General features: G+C 43.3%; 1 protein-coding gene and 1 long non-coding RNA gene across 5 annotated transcripts in view; both read left to right on the top strand.

The window, feature by feature from the left end:
* LOC308474187 (uncharacterized protein) overlaps positions 1 to 17,185 on the top strand; it is a 55,350-nt gene extending 38,165 nt beyond the window's left edge. For all 4 annotated transcript variants that reach the window (XM_081000302.1, XM_081000304.1, XM_081000303.1 and 1 more), the window contains one exon: positions 14,370 to 17,185. In XM_081000302.1, the coding sequence (XP_080856428.1) occupies positions 14,370 to 14,498 (129 nt within the window). In that variant the 3' untranslated portion in view covers positions 14,499 to 17,185. The remainder of the gene's footprint in view (positions 1 to 14,369) is intronic.
* On the top strand, positions 6,108 to 13,770 carry LOC308474251. The gene is made up of 2 exons (XR_013984618.1): positions 6,108 to 7,352; positions 7,726 to 13,770. It is a non-coding gene; the product is annotated as an uncharacterized lncRNA (long non-coding RNA).
* Positions 17,186 to 17,349: the final 164 nt, after the last annotated feature.

The following is a 17,349-nucleotide window of genomic DNA, read 5'->3' as shown; positions in this document are numbered from 1 at the left end:
ACAAGGTCCTTCTGGTGGTTCCCTCATTGCGAGAGGTGAGGTTACTGGGAACCAGGCCGAGGGCCTTATCGGTAGTGGCGCCCACCCTGTGGAATGCCCTCCCAGCAGATGTCAAAGAGATAAACAACTATGTGATTTTTAAAAGACATCTGAAGGCAGTCCTGTTCAGGGGAATTTTTTTTAGTGTTTGATGTTGTATTGTGTTTTTACTAAAAAAAATTGTTGGGAAAAAGGAAGACAGAGAGAAAGACTGCAGCCCCAGTTGCATATGCAGCATGTCTCTGAAGGGGAATTGATCAATTAAAAGCACAATAAGCTTAGGAACAAGGGACGCGGGTGGCGCTGTGGGTTAAACCACAGAGCCTAGGGCTTGCCGATCAGATGGTCGGTGGTTCGAATCCCCACGACGGGGTGAGCTCCCGTTGCTCGGTCCCTGCTCCTGCCAACCTAGCAGTTCGAAAGCACATCAAAGTACAAGTAGATAAATAGGTACCACTCCGGCGGGAAGGTAAACGGCGTTTCCGTGCACTGCTCTGGTTCGCCAGAAGCAGCTTAGTCATGCTGGCCACATGACCTGGAAGCTGTACGCCGGCTCCCTCGGCCAATAAAGCGAGATGAGCGCCGCAACCCCAGAGTCGGTCACGACTGGACCTAATGGTTTGGGGTCCCTTTACCTTTTTAAGCTTAGGAACATTGAGTGGTGCTTTATGCTATTGGTCCATCTACCTCAGTACTGACTGGCAGTGGCTTTCCAAGCTTTCAGGCAGGTGTCTCTCCCAGTATTACTTGAAGATGCTGGGGTTTGAACCCAGGGCCTTCTGCATGCAAAGCTTATGCCCTGCCACTGAGCTATGGCTCTTCCATATTGTTGTGTGTTCTACCAGTGCGGCAGTACCAAGAGCTTGCTTTTTGAGAGCTCTATAAAGACTGGCCAGATGGAGAGACAAAATAAGCAAGGTCAGTGCTGTAGGGATGGTGTAGCCTATTTTCAGGAGCAATGTCCCCATTCCCCAAGTAAGGAAAAATCAGAAAGTGGATAGGCCACAGCCCTTCCGATTTCCATGCAAGTCAATGCATGAAAAATGGTTTATCAACAACCAGAGTAATTCATGACTAAATTACTTTTTAGAACGGTGTTCTTCACCTATACTGCTATGCTCTGTAGATAAGTAAACAGTTTTTATTGCATGTAAGCCTTCAAATGCTCAGCACATGGGGTTTATTTAGCTGAAACATGTAAAAAATGGTCTTTTGGAAAGCTTCTTTTACATCATAGGACAGTGGAAGTGCTTTATTAATGCAAGCACCATGCCAAAAAAAGAGGGCATTAGGGGTTGAAATGAGACTATCATGAGTTGGCATCAGTGAGAACCCAGATCTGGCTAATTTCCTACTATGCCTGGTTATGTGCAACTGAGCATAATGCTTCTCTTTGAAGAGCTTTTCAAAGAAGCTTGAACATTGTCTAGTTGCCCCTTTGTACAGTTGCCAGTGGCCACCTGACAACTTTGTAAACACACTTGTGCTTCTCTCCCCCCCACCCCCTTATAGCGAGGACACTGGTATGTTTACTTGACCTTTTCAGATGGCGCCACCCCCTAGCAACATTGCAGAAATACAAAGGGGGAGTTGAGCAGCAATTTGTTCTCTGCTTATGGCATTGGCTTCAACAATTTTCTAAAGGTGGCAGCAGGAGGAAAAGACACTGGGGTGTCAAACACGAGAACAGAAAGACCTTGGGATGCTAAACTCTAGGATGAGCCAGAAGAGTTGGGTTGTAGCTTAAATATGCGTGCCAATGTTTAGAAAGTGCTCAGATAAGGAATAAGTTGAAGGGCCACGATATCAGCAGGTACGCAGATTGCCCACAGGAAAGGGAAGCAAAGCACTCTGTGGAACATTGAACAAGTCCAGCTGTGCAGTTTAGGGATGGAATAACTTTCGGCTTACTAGACCTACTTTATACCTTCCCATTCCTCAGGCAAGCTTAGGGTGGAAGTTAAAACAAATAACATTCTAAAGGAACATTAACAACAGTCCAGTAAAAGTAGTCATAAGATGCTAAAACAGCTATGGCAGAAGTTGTGTTGAGTACCAATCAATGGATTGGGGGTTTCAGATACAGAAAAGTACTTAAAACATAATCATCCTTGGTAGCATTTTCTCAATTTGTACAGTATTGGATTTTTAATAATTTTTTGACTAGCTGATTAGTTGATCTTTAATAATAATAATAATAATAATAATAATAATAAAGTGTCTCTGAAGTCAGCAGTCTATATATTTTGATTGTTTTAGTACTTATAAAAACTACACCATCTTAAGAACATTCCTTCTTGCATTTGCGAGGATCATCTCATCTCAGATTGTGCTTGCCACTACACATGTGTGCATCATCTGACAGCAATGCTTTCTTTCAGACTATTTCCTCATGCACATGAGTTTCAATAAATTGAATCTGCTTAAAATTAACTGATCTGAAATGGGTCGATTATAAATGGACAAGTACGTACATCAAGAGTAGTCATCACTTGTCAGTGCTCCCAGAACTGAAGGTGATAAGGCATACAAAAGTCACAGCATAAAAGCTCCCTCCTAATGACTCCCATTTATGCCATTTCCTGCAGGCTTTCATCTCATCCAGTTCTAGTTGCCTCACCTCAAAGAGGATATTATAGAATTGGAAAAGGTTCAGAAAAGGGCAACCAAGATGATCGAGGAGCTGGAAAGACTCCCCTGTGTAGAAAGTTGGCATCATTTGGGACTTTTTAGAATAGAGAAAAAGCAAGTAAGAGGTGACATGATAGCAGATTATAAAATTAAGCATGACCTGGAGAAAATGGGAGAGAGAGAAGTCTCCACCCTCATAACACTAGAATTTGTGGACATTCAAAGAAGCTGATGGTTGGACGATTCGGGACAGTTGAAAGAAAATACTTTTTCACGGAGCGTATCTTTAATCAATGGAATTCAGTCCCCCAGTAGGCAGTGATGGCCACCAACCTAGATGGCTTTAACAGAGGATTAGACAAATTCACAGAGGAGAGGGCTATCAGTGGCTACTAGCCATCATGGCTACTGTTGTAGTCCCATTTCTGAGTAAGCAGGGGCTAGGAGTCTCTGACGCACAATGGCCTGAGAGCAGAATCCACATCCGAAATCAAGTCCATTCTGAGGGTTGGGCAGGCAGCAGGCAGCATAGTCAGACAATCCAGACGTCAGGGAATCCAGATGATCACAGAGCCAAGGGTCCAATGGGAGAGCAGGATGCAGCAAGGTAGGGCCAGGAACCACAGGCATTGTTTCGAGCATTGATGACTGCTGAGAGTTCTGTTTAAGAAGGCCAGAGCCGGCTGGTTGTCATCAGTGCCTTCTCTGTGTCCTTGAAGGCTGATCAGCTGCAGGTGGTATCAGTTTGCCTTCTCCAGGCTTCTGTTCAGCAGGCAAAGCTGACCCATGGCAGCAATAATGTTCCTGAATACCAGCTGCTGGAAGCCACAGGAGAGGAATGTGCAGTTCTGCTTGAATCCTGCTTTCAGGTTTCCCACAGGCATCTGGTTGGCCAATGTGAGAACAGGATGCTGGACTAGATGGGCCATTGGTCCGATCCAGCAGGCTTTTCTTGCGTACTTATATTGCACATCCAGGACAAACCTGCTGAGCTGATGCTCAGGGTGGTCAGGTGTTACCTTATCTCGTGCATAGGGAGCCCATGTGGCCCTACAGATGTTGCTGGACATGCCAGCCATGGGCAGATGGGAATTCAGAGCCTACAACAGGGTTTCCCAAACTTGGGTTGACAGCTGTTTTTGGACTACAGTTCCCATCATCCCTGACGACTAGCTAGGGATGATGGGAGCTGTACTCCAAAAGCAGCTGGCTTGAGAGCAGTACATGTGAAAAGGATCTAGGAGTCTTGGTTGACCACAAACTTGACATGAGCCAACAGTGTGACACGGCAGCTAAAAAAGCCAATGCAATTCTGGGCTGCATCAATAGGAGTATAGCATCTAGATCAAGGGAAGTAATAGTGCCACTGTATTCTGCTCTGGTCAGACCTCACCTGGAGTACTGTGTCCAGTTCTGGGCACCACAGTTCAAGAAGGACACTGACAAACTGGAACGTGTCCAGAGGAGGGCAACCAAAATGGTCAAAGGCCTGGAAACGATGCCTTATGAGGAACGGCTAAGGGAGCTGGGCATGTTTAGCCTGGAGAAGAGGAGGTTAAGGGGTGATATGAAATATATAAAAGGATGTCACATAGAGGAGGGAGAAAGGTTGTTTTCTGCTGCTCCAGAGAAGCGGACACGGAGCAATGGATCCAAACTACAAGAAAGAAGATTCCACCTAAACATTAGGAAGAGCTTCCTGACAGTAAGAGCTGTTCGACAGTGGAATTTGCTGCCAAGGAGTGTGGTGGAGTCTCCTTCTTTGGAGGTCTTTAAGCAGAGGCTTGACAACCATATGTCAGGAGTGCTCTGATGGTGTTTCCTGCTTGGCAGGGGGTTGGACTCGATGGCCCTTGTGGTCTCTTCCAACTCTATGATTCTATGATTCTATGACCTAAGTTCGGGAAACCCTGGTCTTCAATATCAGAATGAGCACAGGTTCCTTATCCCTGCCATACCGTGTTTTTCTGCTGTTTCACCAATAGTTTCACTGTTTTGTTTTATTTAATTTTTTACTATTTAAGCTAGCCAGTTATTTGAAGGCACCTGCTTCAGTTTTGAAAAATAAATTAAGAGGAAGCTTTGTTTATCCGTGATTAGTGCAGAGGTGCAAATGACAGAAAGAAGCAACGAAGAGCCTGTAAAGGAATTTGACTTTTGTTTTAATAAGGAGCTGAGATTCTCTGTATTCCAGTCTAAGAAAACCTTGGCATGGCCACATAATGGCACCCAACTCTTTAGATTCTACAGAAGATATTCTGGACCAGCAATGGCTGTTGTTGACATTGTCATTAAAAGAAAGGAAATTGGTTCAATCTTTGTGGAAATTTCAAAAATGCTTTGAGTATTGCTTCACTAATACCCTCAATGTGATGAAGAAATGTTAAGAGTTGTATGTGCAACTGATCCGTTCTCTACGGCTGCAGTCTTGCATAGACTTAATGTGGGCCACAATCTTATTCATTCGTGTTACCTTGGAAATAAGTCCTGAGTTAAATGGGACTTTCACATAAGACAATGCCCACTTGATAATAACCAACTTGTGGTTTTGATTTTAATAGTCACAGTGAGAATAGTATTTGCAAGACATTGGGGGAAAGGCAGCTAAACCCTCTAAAAACTGAATGGGCTACCAAAGGTCTGGGAGGTACTACAAGCGGTGGACTTGACAGCATACAAAACTTTCCAAATGTGGTTGTGAAAGGCTGAATAAAAAAATGGGACACTTTGTACAGAGACGCCTTAATAGGAAAGAACTTGAGCAGGGAGAAAATTGGCATTGTTTTACTTTCTTTTTGAACTTTAAAAGTAGTATGTATATGTAAATAAACAGCTGTTAGTTTTGTACGGCGTTGCTTTGAAATACTGGCTTTCTAAAAAAAATAAACTGGTTGTTGCATAGACTTTGTGGTCTTTCACAGTTTGGCATTCCTAGCTCCTTGTTCCCTTCTGCATCTAGCACAAATCCCTGGTTCTTACATTTAAAACCTATAGTCTTGCTCCTAGTTTTCATTTTTATATCCCTGCTGATTACCGTATTTTTCGCCCTATAGGGCGCACTGGCCCATAGGACGCACCTCCTTTTTTGGGGGGGGGAAATGAATAAAAAAAAGTTATTTCCCCCAGCCCCCAGAACAGGCTGCTATCCGCAAGCCTTGCGAGTCCGACGGCAACTCCCTCTGGAGGGCGTCCCGTGCTTCGGGCTGCAGGCTGCTGCCCGCAAGCCTTGCGAGCCCGCGGGAACTCCCGCCGGGCGCGCAAGGCTTGCGGATAGCTTCCTGAAGCCTGTAGAGCGAGAGGGGTCGGTGCGCACCGACCCCTCTCGCTCTCCAGGCTTCAGCGAAAGCCTGCATTTGCCCCATAGGACGCACACACATTTCCCCTTCATTTTTGGAGGGGAAAAAGTGCGTCCTATAGGGCAAAAAATACGGTACATTAATTCTTCCAACTCCTATTTCATTAATAATAATTTTATTGTACCTGATGCAAGTGCTGCAGCATGCGTCATTTGGTTTGTAATTTAAGAATTAATTCTAGTAGTGTCAAAGTTCTGCTAGCCTAGGGGGTGACAGGTGGATGTGTTGCTTAGCAACCAGAGTGGGATGCTGCTTGCTGAGGTAGCACATGCCCTCATTGGCTGTGTGGTTCTGAGGGAGTCTTTCCTCTGTACATTTGATTGAATGCCTATCTGCTATATACAAGGCCTAAAGTAAGAAAGACAAAACCTCCTTGTTCCTCAAATTATATACCGCTCAGTATAGTGTTTATCATGATTTCTTTTCTCTGTGGACTCTGTCTGTGTTATGCAAGTGGTTTTGCTAACAGTACCTTCAGTGTGTATGGCACTTTGCAGTATGAGAGGACAGGTCTCTGTTCAGAGGGCTTGCAGTGTAATCACAAAGAAGATAAAACAGGAAGGGAAAGGAAGAGTAAGCTGGAGAAGAATAATGTCAGTAATGAGGGCTAGGAGAGCTAGGATGTTATGCTACCCAAATGATTCCACTTATTCTTCTTCATTGGTCACTGAGCCTAGAATTTCTTTCTAAAACACTTGCCTGGGGCCACAGCCCTTCTCTTCAAAACCACACACCACAATGTCTGTTTATGTACTTGGTTGTGGCTGTAGTTGACAGACAAAAATGCAGGGTTGCACCCCTGTCTGGGAGTGGGGGTGGTAGCAAAGTAAAACACAAACCGGGAGAGCAGGCTAGTTCCTTACAAAACAACACAAAACGGAGTAAAATAGTGCCTGTGCATTTTGCTATATATGTCAGGGTCTACAAATGATTGAAACCTACTCTTAAAAATAAATATATTGAAAGCTAAGAATTTATGGATTCCTGGCTCGCGTAGGTTCTCTCCATTTTCATGTTATTATGGCCTGTTCGGGATACCCTTTGAAATCCTCTGGGGATTGTGGTGTGTTAAAACAGGTGGCCATGTTTTGAAGACTGGAGAGACCTGGTAACCTTCAACATGATGCCCTTGGTGAAGTGATAATTGGCAAAATAAATAAATAAATAAATAAATAAATAAATAGTTGGAACTGTAGAGGCCTGATAAGTGACTATCATCGCAGGCCAACTTCTGCTGAAGCCTCTCCTTTGCTTTTGCCATCCCTTTTTACCACAGTATGTAATTTTATTTTATTTTATTGCCAAATTAGATTTCCTGCTGTGTTAGTAGAAATGCTATAAGGAATCAAGTATAAATAGATTAATAGAGTATTAAAGGGAAAAATAAGATTAGAATATGTTAAGATAATTATAGGATAGAAAACAGAGGAAGATGGAAAGGAATTGCTGAAATAATTAATAGAAGTGGAATACAAAAAGGGAGGTGTGAGGAGGTCGTGGAAATAAGGGAATGAAAGTTAAGATATTGAAATTGTTTTGTGTTTTAAATGGTTTGCGTCTTGTTTTGTTAATCTTGTGTTCTTTCTTGTCTCTTTTTTTCTTTTTCTTTTCCTTTTTTGCTTTTCTGTTTTATTGTGTTTAAATGGTTGGAAAACCAATAAATAGTATTTTTTTTAAAAAAAGATTTCCTGCTGTGAAGACTTGTTTCCCATTATCGGGACCCCATGAGAGCTTCCAGACCTTATTCTGCCTTGCGTCTTGGAGTTTTGAGTAGTTAACAAGTGTCATCCTTCCCTCGCCTGTCAGCTACATTGTCTACCTGCAACTTCACCACCCCTCCCCACATACTAACAAAAAAAGCACAAAAACCCCCACATCCAGCTGCTGCATGTTCACTGATCCTGATTGGTTGGCATTTTAAAATGGAGGGCAGTGCCAGCCTCTTTGTCCATTTCCATCTCTCTCTCTCTCTCTCTCTCTCTCTCTGTACTGGCAGGCAGCTTCATTGCTCAGAAGAGGGACAAATCTGTCTGATTAATTCTGCCCCTTTAGCTCCGAATAAAGGTTGCTATGTTACCCTCCCACTCTGAGGCCTGCCAGTGCATACAACCATCCATAATGCCACAGCAGGCAGCTGGTGAGTGCTCTCGAAATGTGCCTCTCCTGCTGTGTTCTTGCTGTTCGCCAAGGTTACAGGGTGTGTGCATGGGGGTGTTGGGCATGACTTTGGGGGGCAGAGCTATGGATAGTCAGACATTGCAGCACTAGGATTTTCCTTCATAAAAATGCCAGCTTGGGAGGATCTCTCTCAAAGCGGGTTTCATATCGGAATCCTTGTAATGAAAAGCTGCTGCTTGACCATGCTCAGTCGTGGACAAGAGCAGGCCGGATGCCCACTGCCACCCTCGCTGATATCGCTAGTTTCTGAAAGCAGGGACCTGTGAGCCCCCAGATAATCTCTCACCATTGGCTGTGCTAGGTGGGGCTGCCAGGAGAATGGGTGATACTGCTTTGGAATGCAGAATGGGATGATTATGATTAAAAAAGATAAGCTGTAATTTAATAGCAGAACAAAAGAAGACCTGTCACAAGTGAAAAGACAATAGGGAAGTAGCTGAGCCAAAAACGTTATCTTTGTAGTGCTAGATTTTTGCTTGCAGGGAGGTTTCTACGTGGAGGAGCGCTCCAAAAATTGCACCCCACTCCATGCTACGTGAAGTGCTCTATTCATTTAACCATCTCCTCCTGCTGTATGTGCAAACCTATAGTGATTCTAAAGCTGGAGGAAGATTTCCATGCGTCCATCAACTTACAGGTCAAATTCCCCTGTCAATCAGGATTCAAAGACATTTACAGTGGTACCTTGGGTTACATACTCTTCAGGTTACATACGCTTCAGGTTACAGACTCCGCTAACCCAGAAATAGTGCTTCAGGTTAAGAACTTTGCTTCAGGATGAGAACAGAAATCGTGCTCCGGCGGCGCGGCGGCAGCAGGAGGCCCCATTAGCTAAAGTGGTGCTTCAGGTTAAGAACAGTTTCAGGTTAAGTACGGACCTCCAGAACGAATCAAGTACTTAACCCGAGATACCCACTGTACTACTATGCTTTCAAGTCAGCTAAATTTTTGCAGTCTCTGATAAATCAGGTTTAGTGTAGTTGTAGATTCATGTTTGGTTGCCAATACTGGAAGCAAACATGAGATGTGATTCACTGGGCCGAGGGCTCCAGACGCCAGACTCAGCTACATTAGTCAAAAAACCAGCATTTTGAATGTGTTATAAACATACAACAGCAGATGGCGGTGTAGAGCACAAAACGTTTCTATGCAATTTTGCATAGTGTTTTTTTTCCCTTTGGTTGTAACAATTTATTTTATGACTGATTTCTAGCATTTCCCCCCTGTGTTTAGATCTATCCACCCACCCACTGGCTATTGTGTCAGTGAATGCTAGGATAACCTTTTGTCGGACTGAATGATGATAGCTGGAGTTATCTTTTGAATTTGGTGTTTGGTCAGAGCTTTTTCAGAGCAGCTGAAGCAAGGCATTCTGTATATAGAGCTTGTTGGACCACAAGACCTTGTTGGACTACAGTTCCCGTGACTATTGTCCCTAGTAGGCTGAGGCTGATGGGAGTTGGAGTCCCACATTTGAAGGGCCTCAGCTTCCCTATCCCTGATTGGGTGTTTGGTAGTGTTTAATCATCAGTGATCTTTGCCAATGGAATTCTACAGGTGAAAAAGTCCATTGTGGCTGTGCAATCTTCAGCCATAGCTCTCTGACAATGCTAACCTCAGAGGCCTAAACGTTAGTTAGATGGACCAAGAAGTGTGCAGAGTCACATTCAGTATTATTCCATTACTGCCCTCCCGGTACAGAAATGGGAACATCTTGAATTGGAAATATTTTGGATTTCAAAGCCAGTACTGCTGATTTAAATTCATGGCACCTGTTCAGAGAAGTTTCCTGACGCTTTCACTGTTTAACCCCAGAGGCACCTGGGGTCAGACTTCCTCAAAGTTCAGAGATATTAATAATTTTAACTACTGGCTGCTGTCACAGTAGAGAAGGATTCAAAAGGCTGGTAACTTGAATCTCTTTCTGAGTCCACATAACTGCAAAAGAGGAAAAACTTTTATTGCTTTTTCAAGCATTGCAGAACTACCTGTCCAACTGGAACTTAGAATAACAGCACCTTTATATGTATGGGCAGATGAATCACATAGAACCTGGGGTAACTTATGCAATGGATTTCAGATATTGTCGGACTCCAGCTACCATCCGCCAATGATGTTTGGCAACATCACATTGGTTATGCCTGGTGGGGAGAGAAATGTTCATTACAACCTTCTATATCTAAGGTTGGTCAGCCTGTCCCATCAGACTGGGTTATTATACAGCTTCCCAAATTTTAATTATAGTTGATTATTTGCAAATGTTTGTACAGCCATAGTAGAGATGACTGGTACAAGAGGAACACCCTCCCACTGGATGTTATTGAATGCTGTAGTACAGGATGAAGGAAATACTGGTACTTACAACGTCTTTCAACCATCTTGTGATTACCAGTTTTCGGTGGCTGCAGCTGGTAACAAAAGTGGGGCCCTCCAATTTTTTATTTTTTTACTGCAACTCCCATCAGCCCAAGCCATCATAGCTAAAGGACAGGAATGATGGGAATTGTAGTTCATAACATTTGAAGGGCGCCATGTTAGCTACCCCTGTGCTACAGAGAAATAGACTAATTCCTAGACTCTGTTTAATAGTTCCCACTGGATTGCATTGATTTAAAACTTAGACTGAGTTTTAGTTAACAGGGAAATGGGGAGGAAATGCAGCACATCTTTGACTCTCAGAGCAAGAACAGGTTATTTCCACCCCCACAAGTTCTAACAGAGACTAACAGAGACTGTTACTGTTTAATCAATATATTCAATTTATTTGTTTCGTTGTACATATTTTTTAAAAATACCCAAGTGGTGCACAAAAAGAGAAAGTGAGTCATAGTGTAAATCATAAAACAAAGCCAATAAGTATTAAAAGCTGCAGAAATAAAATGGGCCAAGTTGGGAAGACTTGAGGGGAGGGACAAAAAGTTTTCAACAAACAAAAATTTTACGATGTTGGGGCTGACTTCTCTTGTGGTGACCAGAATTCCAGAGACCTATGCCACAACACTAAAAGCATGTGTGCTCAAGTCACTGTGTGCTTTACTGCAATTGCGCCACCTTCTGGTGCAGTTTCACACACAACCCCTTTTACTTCAGATTTAATATCCACTGAAAAAGTCTTAATCTGCAGCTATAAACTCCAAGGATTTACTCCCTTGAATCTGTACATTATCTTTACATGTACCAGCTTGAAGGTTACAGATTTCAGAGACCACTTGGAAGAGGATCAGTGAAGAAAAATACAGCAAAATGCCTCAACTATCCACACAGACCTGCAGGAAACGCTTTAGAAATTGTTTTAATTGTTATACAAACTTCATTATGTTACATAGAATTCACAAACAGCATAACCTGAAAATGCTGCATAGTGTGTGGACATACGGGCCCTTTTTCATACCTAGTGTGAGTGCTCAACAGCATGAGATTATTGGGATTTCAGATTTGATATAAATGTGGTAAAGATCCAAAGTTTACTCATTGCATCTCATTGAGCAGGATAATTTTCTGAACTCTGGCAAGGACCCTCTTCTCTGCTTGTTTCATGCACCAAAATATATGGGAAGAAATGAAAATACCATTAACCAGGTTGCTGAAGATACATTGAGAAAGTACATGTTTGTCCTTTCCCCCCTTTGATATGGGGAGCATGGAAGATAGAAAGATGGTTGCTTTGCCCAACTTCGCATATCAACTCTGTCCTGGCAATTTGTTTTATGCATTATCAAAAAGGAATGGATAAAATAGCTATATTGGATCTATAGGTGATGCTGCAGTAGGAGTAGCTAATGTGGTGCCTTCCTGTTGTTATGGACTACAATTCCCATCATCCCTTGCCATTGGCCATGCTGTCTGGAGCTAATGGGAGTTGTAGTCCAAACTATCTGCCACCCCTGAGCTAGAGAAGGCATCAAAACCATATAAATGCATGGCTTTGGGCTAAACCCCTGTTTTTTCAAAATTGGTGTTGAAAGAAACCCCTTTTTTCAAAATTGGTGTATTGTTCATCAATGTATAGGTAAGTATACCTAGACATTGCTTCTTACATATATTTTTACTCATCCCTATAGATGTTACCTATTTGATATTGCTTATTAATGTAGTCTGTACAAGTGAAAAAATAAAATATGATATGGGTCTCATGTAATGTAAGTCATTTTCAAAATGGACCAGCTGAAGTAATTTGAGTCCCCTTGGTCTACTCTGAGAATGACTCACATTGGATATTAACCAATATTCTTTCCTTAAAGGTCCCCCCAAAAGTGTATGCAACAAAATCTGGACTCATAACTCTTAACTCAATGCCCATGCAGAAATCTGTATGTTTAGATCAGTGAGGCAGAATACAGCAGTGCTGTCAGAAGGCTGAATCTTTGTCTTCCATTGAACCAAGGGCCTCTCCCGTTTCCTATGTTAAGAACCAGGGAATGAACCAGATAATCTAATGGACCCTTTCCCCTGCTGACAAAGGGATTTGACCCTATTGGCAGGGTCAGCAACAGAGAAGACCTTTCTGTCTGTGACCTTTTCACTGTTTGATTGTAAGTCAGAATCCATTAGGGAAGATGCATGGATCAAAGACTGGGGTTCCGGATACAGTGACCACCTCTTGACAGACATGGCCATGAAGTGTCAGAGGTCACTTCGGGATAAAAGACCTGCTAGTTGGTGCTACGGAAAAGGAAAGGAAAATCCCAATGCTTAGCAAAAGGGCTGTCTCCTCAAGTTGGTTGAGTAAACGCTAGCATTTAGGAACACTGGTGTGTGGAAGGGAGGGAGGGAAGGAAGCAAGCAAGCAGGAAAAGAAACAGCAGGGTGTCTAGAGTCAACATCACGGCAGCAACATTATGGGATAGGTGTTTCCAGTTGCCTTACCCCCTCTCCATCTTGGAATCCTTATAAGAAGCTGTTGCAGGAGAATGGCTGTGAGCAACATCACGGGAAAGGTGTTTCTAGGACCAAGGGGAAACTCAAGGGGCATTGCTATTTCTGCTGTTGCCAGGAAAGATGATGATGTTGCATTTATAGTACTGAAATGTTGTTTTCCGTATGCTGCTGTATTTGCTTTTATGTTGCTGTTTTATCGCAATATTATGGAATCCTTCTTGTGACTGATTTGGAGATGTGTTTCTTTTTTTCTTCATTGTAAGCTGCTCTAAGCACGATCCTTTTTGTGGAAAGGCAGCATACAATTAAGATGAGGATGAAGCTGTACCTTGCTATATCCCCTGCATAGCCCTACGTGTTGTCTTCACTTCCCTTTTCATTTATTTATTTTCCAATTTCCATTTTAAAATATGTATAACCCACCTTTTCTTGGCAGAGCTCATGCCAGCTAATGGCAACACATTTATTTATTTCGTTACTTAGTTTCGTAAGATTTCTTGCCCGCCTTTCACCACAAAAATAAAATATGCAGTTATAAAACAAACCAAACAGTTACAACCAAAACACTAGTGCAGTAACCAGCGCTGCTTCTCTAAAAAAAGAGGTGCCGGAACTCACCATGAACGCCTCCCTTGTTGTCTTAGGATGGAGGTGCTGGAACTGAGTTTTGATAAGTTCTGGCTGAAAACTGGTAGAAAGCTGGTAGAAACAATGGAAAACAATGACTTATATTGAAAACAGTACAAACATTTAAGACCCACTCCACATGTAAGAACAGTTTAAAATAATTTCAGTACAACAGACTGGGATGAAGAGCTCCACTTAAAATGGTTGTTGGAAGAGGAAGGTCTCTGGTAGGCTCTTAAAAAAACAGTGAAGATTATGCCTGGATAATATGTGGCAGGAGGGAATCGAAGGAGGGTAGGTGCCTTCTTGGTGGTGGCATTCAGGCTATGGAACTCCTTGCAACAGGAAATACAGCTAAACCCCTGTCTATGCCTATAGACATTTTGTTCAAAGCACCTTTGTTTAGATGTATTTTTCAGTGGTGCTGCTTGAATATCAGCCAGATTTATGGCTGGTGTTCAGCACTTCCCTGCTTTTTCATTTTTACTCTTTTATGATTGCTGCTTCGCTGGTTTTCTTTTGTATTATGAAGGGGGCGGGCCACCTTGATTCTTCTGTGCTCGTTTAAATAAATAGGGTGCTCACTGCCAGCTTCCCTTGTGCACACTAGTCTCACATGCTCTGATACCTGTCCTTCTCACCTTTATCGTTTCCGTGCAGCACATCCATGGGAGCCGACCACCACCTCACTTTGTGTACGACCCCTCGGCCTTCGCCTTCCAATCCCTGAGCACCTTGAAGCCTCTGAGCCCAATAGCTCCAGTTGAAGAACCATCATGTGCCTACTGAAGGAGATAACGCCAAACTCTCAGGAATCATCATTCCAACCAACTTCCCAGCAGGGACTGGGTGTGGGAGGGCATGTTTTTTTGTTTTGTTTTGCAATAACCACCAAGATTCTTGGTAACAGGAGATGGGTGGCTTTTCTCTTGCCTGTTTTTCATGCCGTCGTAACTTCTGAAGATTTGCAGAAAGGGAATGTCTGTGCATTGAGCAAGCTCAGCTCATAAGCCATAGTACAATTATCAAGATGGTGTCTGATAACGCAGAAAGCTGTTTTTCTTACAATTAAAAGTTGGCATCTTGCCCTAATGAATGAGCAGTGATCCATGTGGTGGAATGTGAAGAATAAGCAGGGTTCTATCATTTCCCTCCCCAAATCTAATGGGAGTTGTTCTCTGTAGCCCAGTGAACCTTGCCAAGAATTAGAATGCTCTCTGGTCTCATCAGCTAAAGGTCAAGGTGGATCTGGCTTAGCTGCCCCTGGAGGGTGGACCAGATCTTCTTTGTGCAACCACATTACAAGGCTGGAACAAGAAGCACATTGAGGTTGTGCAGTCCCAGGGTCGCCTTGAGACACGGCACAAACACACACTTCTAGAGTACGTCCCAAAGGATTTTCTCATCTGCCGAGTTCACTAGCATTACATGTTCTTGCTCTGTGCAGTCTAGAATATGCCATGGAGCCCCAGGATGTTCTATGTCTGGGCAGATGTTAGCCAGAAGGTACTCAGGAAAGAAGATGGGGCTGGAAGAGGCACAATTTCCTCTCACTTTGGCTAGAAAACCCCTTATTGAGCCATGAGAGCATCACTTCCTTGGGCGCCATCCCCATCTGGCTGGGGAATATGTATGAAAATCATAAATGCATGGTTGGGTTCCCAACCATGTGTCTGGCTCCATCCTTGTGATCACACTGCTCACATCCTGCAGCTGCATGGGTTAGCACTGCAGGGGATAGAATAATGTGTGCTTGGGTTGCCTTTGATTTATATTCACTGCACTAGTTGAGATATAATAGGCATTGGGAGCAAACATCGGCTTTCAGCCGGCTGTTCAGTTGACTCTTTGTAGATCTGAGTGAGGGAGAAAGAGGAAGACAAAATATATTTTACTAACAGCTTCTTTATGGGGGCCGGGAATGCTGCTTTAACACGACTGCAGCCCCCACTGCTCCACATTGATTATCTTTCTTCTTGCTTGTCTGCATTGACATAAGAGAGGCTAGTTTTTGGTGCTGTTAAATGGCCCAGATTTTACAGCAGGGATGGAGAACCTATGATTCTCCAGGTGATGTTGGACTGCCACCAGTCCCAGCCAGCATGGCTAATGGTTAGGGGTGATTGGAGTTGTAGTCCAGCCAAATCTGGAGGGCCACAGAATTTGCTGCCTCTATTTACAGGGTCCCCTTCAAACCAGAAGAAATCAACAAGTGTCTCTTGGGCCTACACTGTTTTCTCTAGTTCTGTGATTTCAAAGATGTGTATTCAGACATCAGTCTTATCGGTGTACTATAATAATATGGTGTACAATCGAGCACCCGCTTCTGATGTGTAATCACCATTTTTAATTTTGAAAAATATATATGCAAAACAATATTTGGGAAATGTGAGTCTGCCCTAGCATGAACAACTTCTCTGAAACTTGGGGAGGAATTAAGTGCCGTGCTGTTCTGATCATTCCATCAGTGCAAGCTTTTCTGCTTGCCAGACAAAATTACCCCCTTCACAGCACACACTGTTCTAGGGGGTTCTCTTCCTAACCCCCCAGAGCAGATTTGGGGGAGATGCGGAGGAGGAGGGGGGAAGCCCCATTGCACTGCCTTTGTACTAGCTCCCGCTAGCATGCTGGGTTAATTGAATCTGGGCCTTAGATCTTAATCTTGGCCATAGAACATATTCTGTATAGAAAAAGCCAACCTCAGTTGCTCATGTTCCCTATGGAATCCCAAGTCCAGAATCTTTCCAAGAGTATGAGTTGACTCTGCTGCCTTAAGTCCTCCCTGCACATAGGTGGCAGTGGATGGAATGTTTGTGATAATGGAGTCAATGCTTTGGGTTTTTGGTTTGTTTTTTTACTGCCCCATCCCATGAAAGAAAAATTTGGTGGTGCGCACAGCCTTCTTTTCACCAGCATCAATGAAATAAAAAGCAGGCTGCTTTTTGTCCGCTGGCTTGCTCTGATAAGAACAAAATCAGTGAGGAATGAAATAAGGCAGGTCTTTTTTTGAAACATTTCCAGTTAAAAGAGGGGAAATTTGCTTCCTTGTCTTTTATTGCTATTTTTGCAGGCTCTATGGTCAACAATGCATGGTGGGATTTGTAATCTTTATGGGCTTTAGCCTCCCTATATGACAAGGGCAAATGTAACCTAGTTTGCCGTTTCTGCAAGTTAGGTTTGGCCTACAAACAGCCAGCATGAATCGTGGTCAGGAAAGGTTTGGGGTGCTACTTCCCCTGCCTAGAGCCAACTGCTTGTCCCACAGACACTACAGAGCGCTCCCCCCCCCCCTTTTGCTAAGCAGGATGACTATTTCTGATTGGCCCAGAATATGCCGTCCCAGATGATGATACAAGATGAAGGAATGGAGGGGAGACAAACCTCTGTTAATGCTGCCTTTCTTTAGTACTTTTGTAACATTTCTCTCTCTGTGGTTTTTCAATCAGAACAATAAAGTTACATTTTAACTGCTGCTATATTCACTGCTGGTTTTTTTGTCTCTGAGGACATGAAAAGCAGGGTTTTAGTTTACTGTACTATTTCAAAATAGACAGGGCCCCCGGGACTCCCATGTTTAAAATATTCCTTATCCCACAACAAGGGAAACCTGAGCAGCTTGACTGGAATCAGTCACGCAAGT

This window comes from Podarcis pityusensis, assembly GCF_964106645.2.
Source record: "Podarcis pityusensis genome assembly, chromosome: 3".
Taxonomy (NCBI): Eukaryota; Metazoa; Chordata; class Lepidosauria; order Squamata; family Lacertidae; genus Podarcis; species Podarcis pityusensis.
This window is presented reverse-complemented; position numbering and strand designations above follow the sequence as displayed.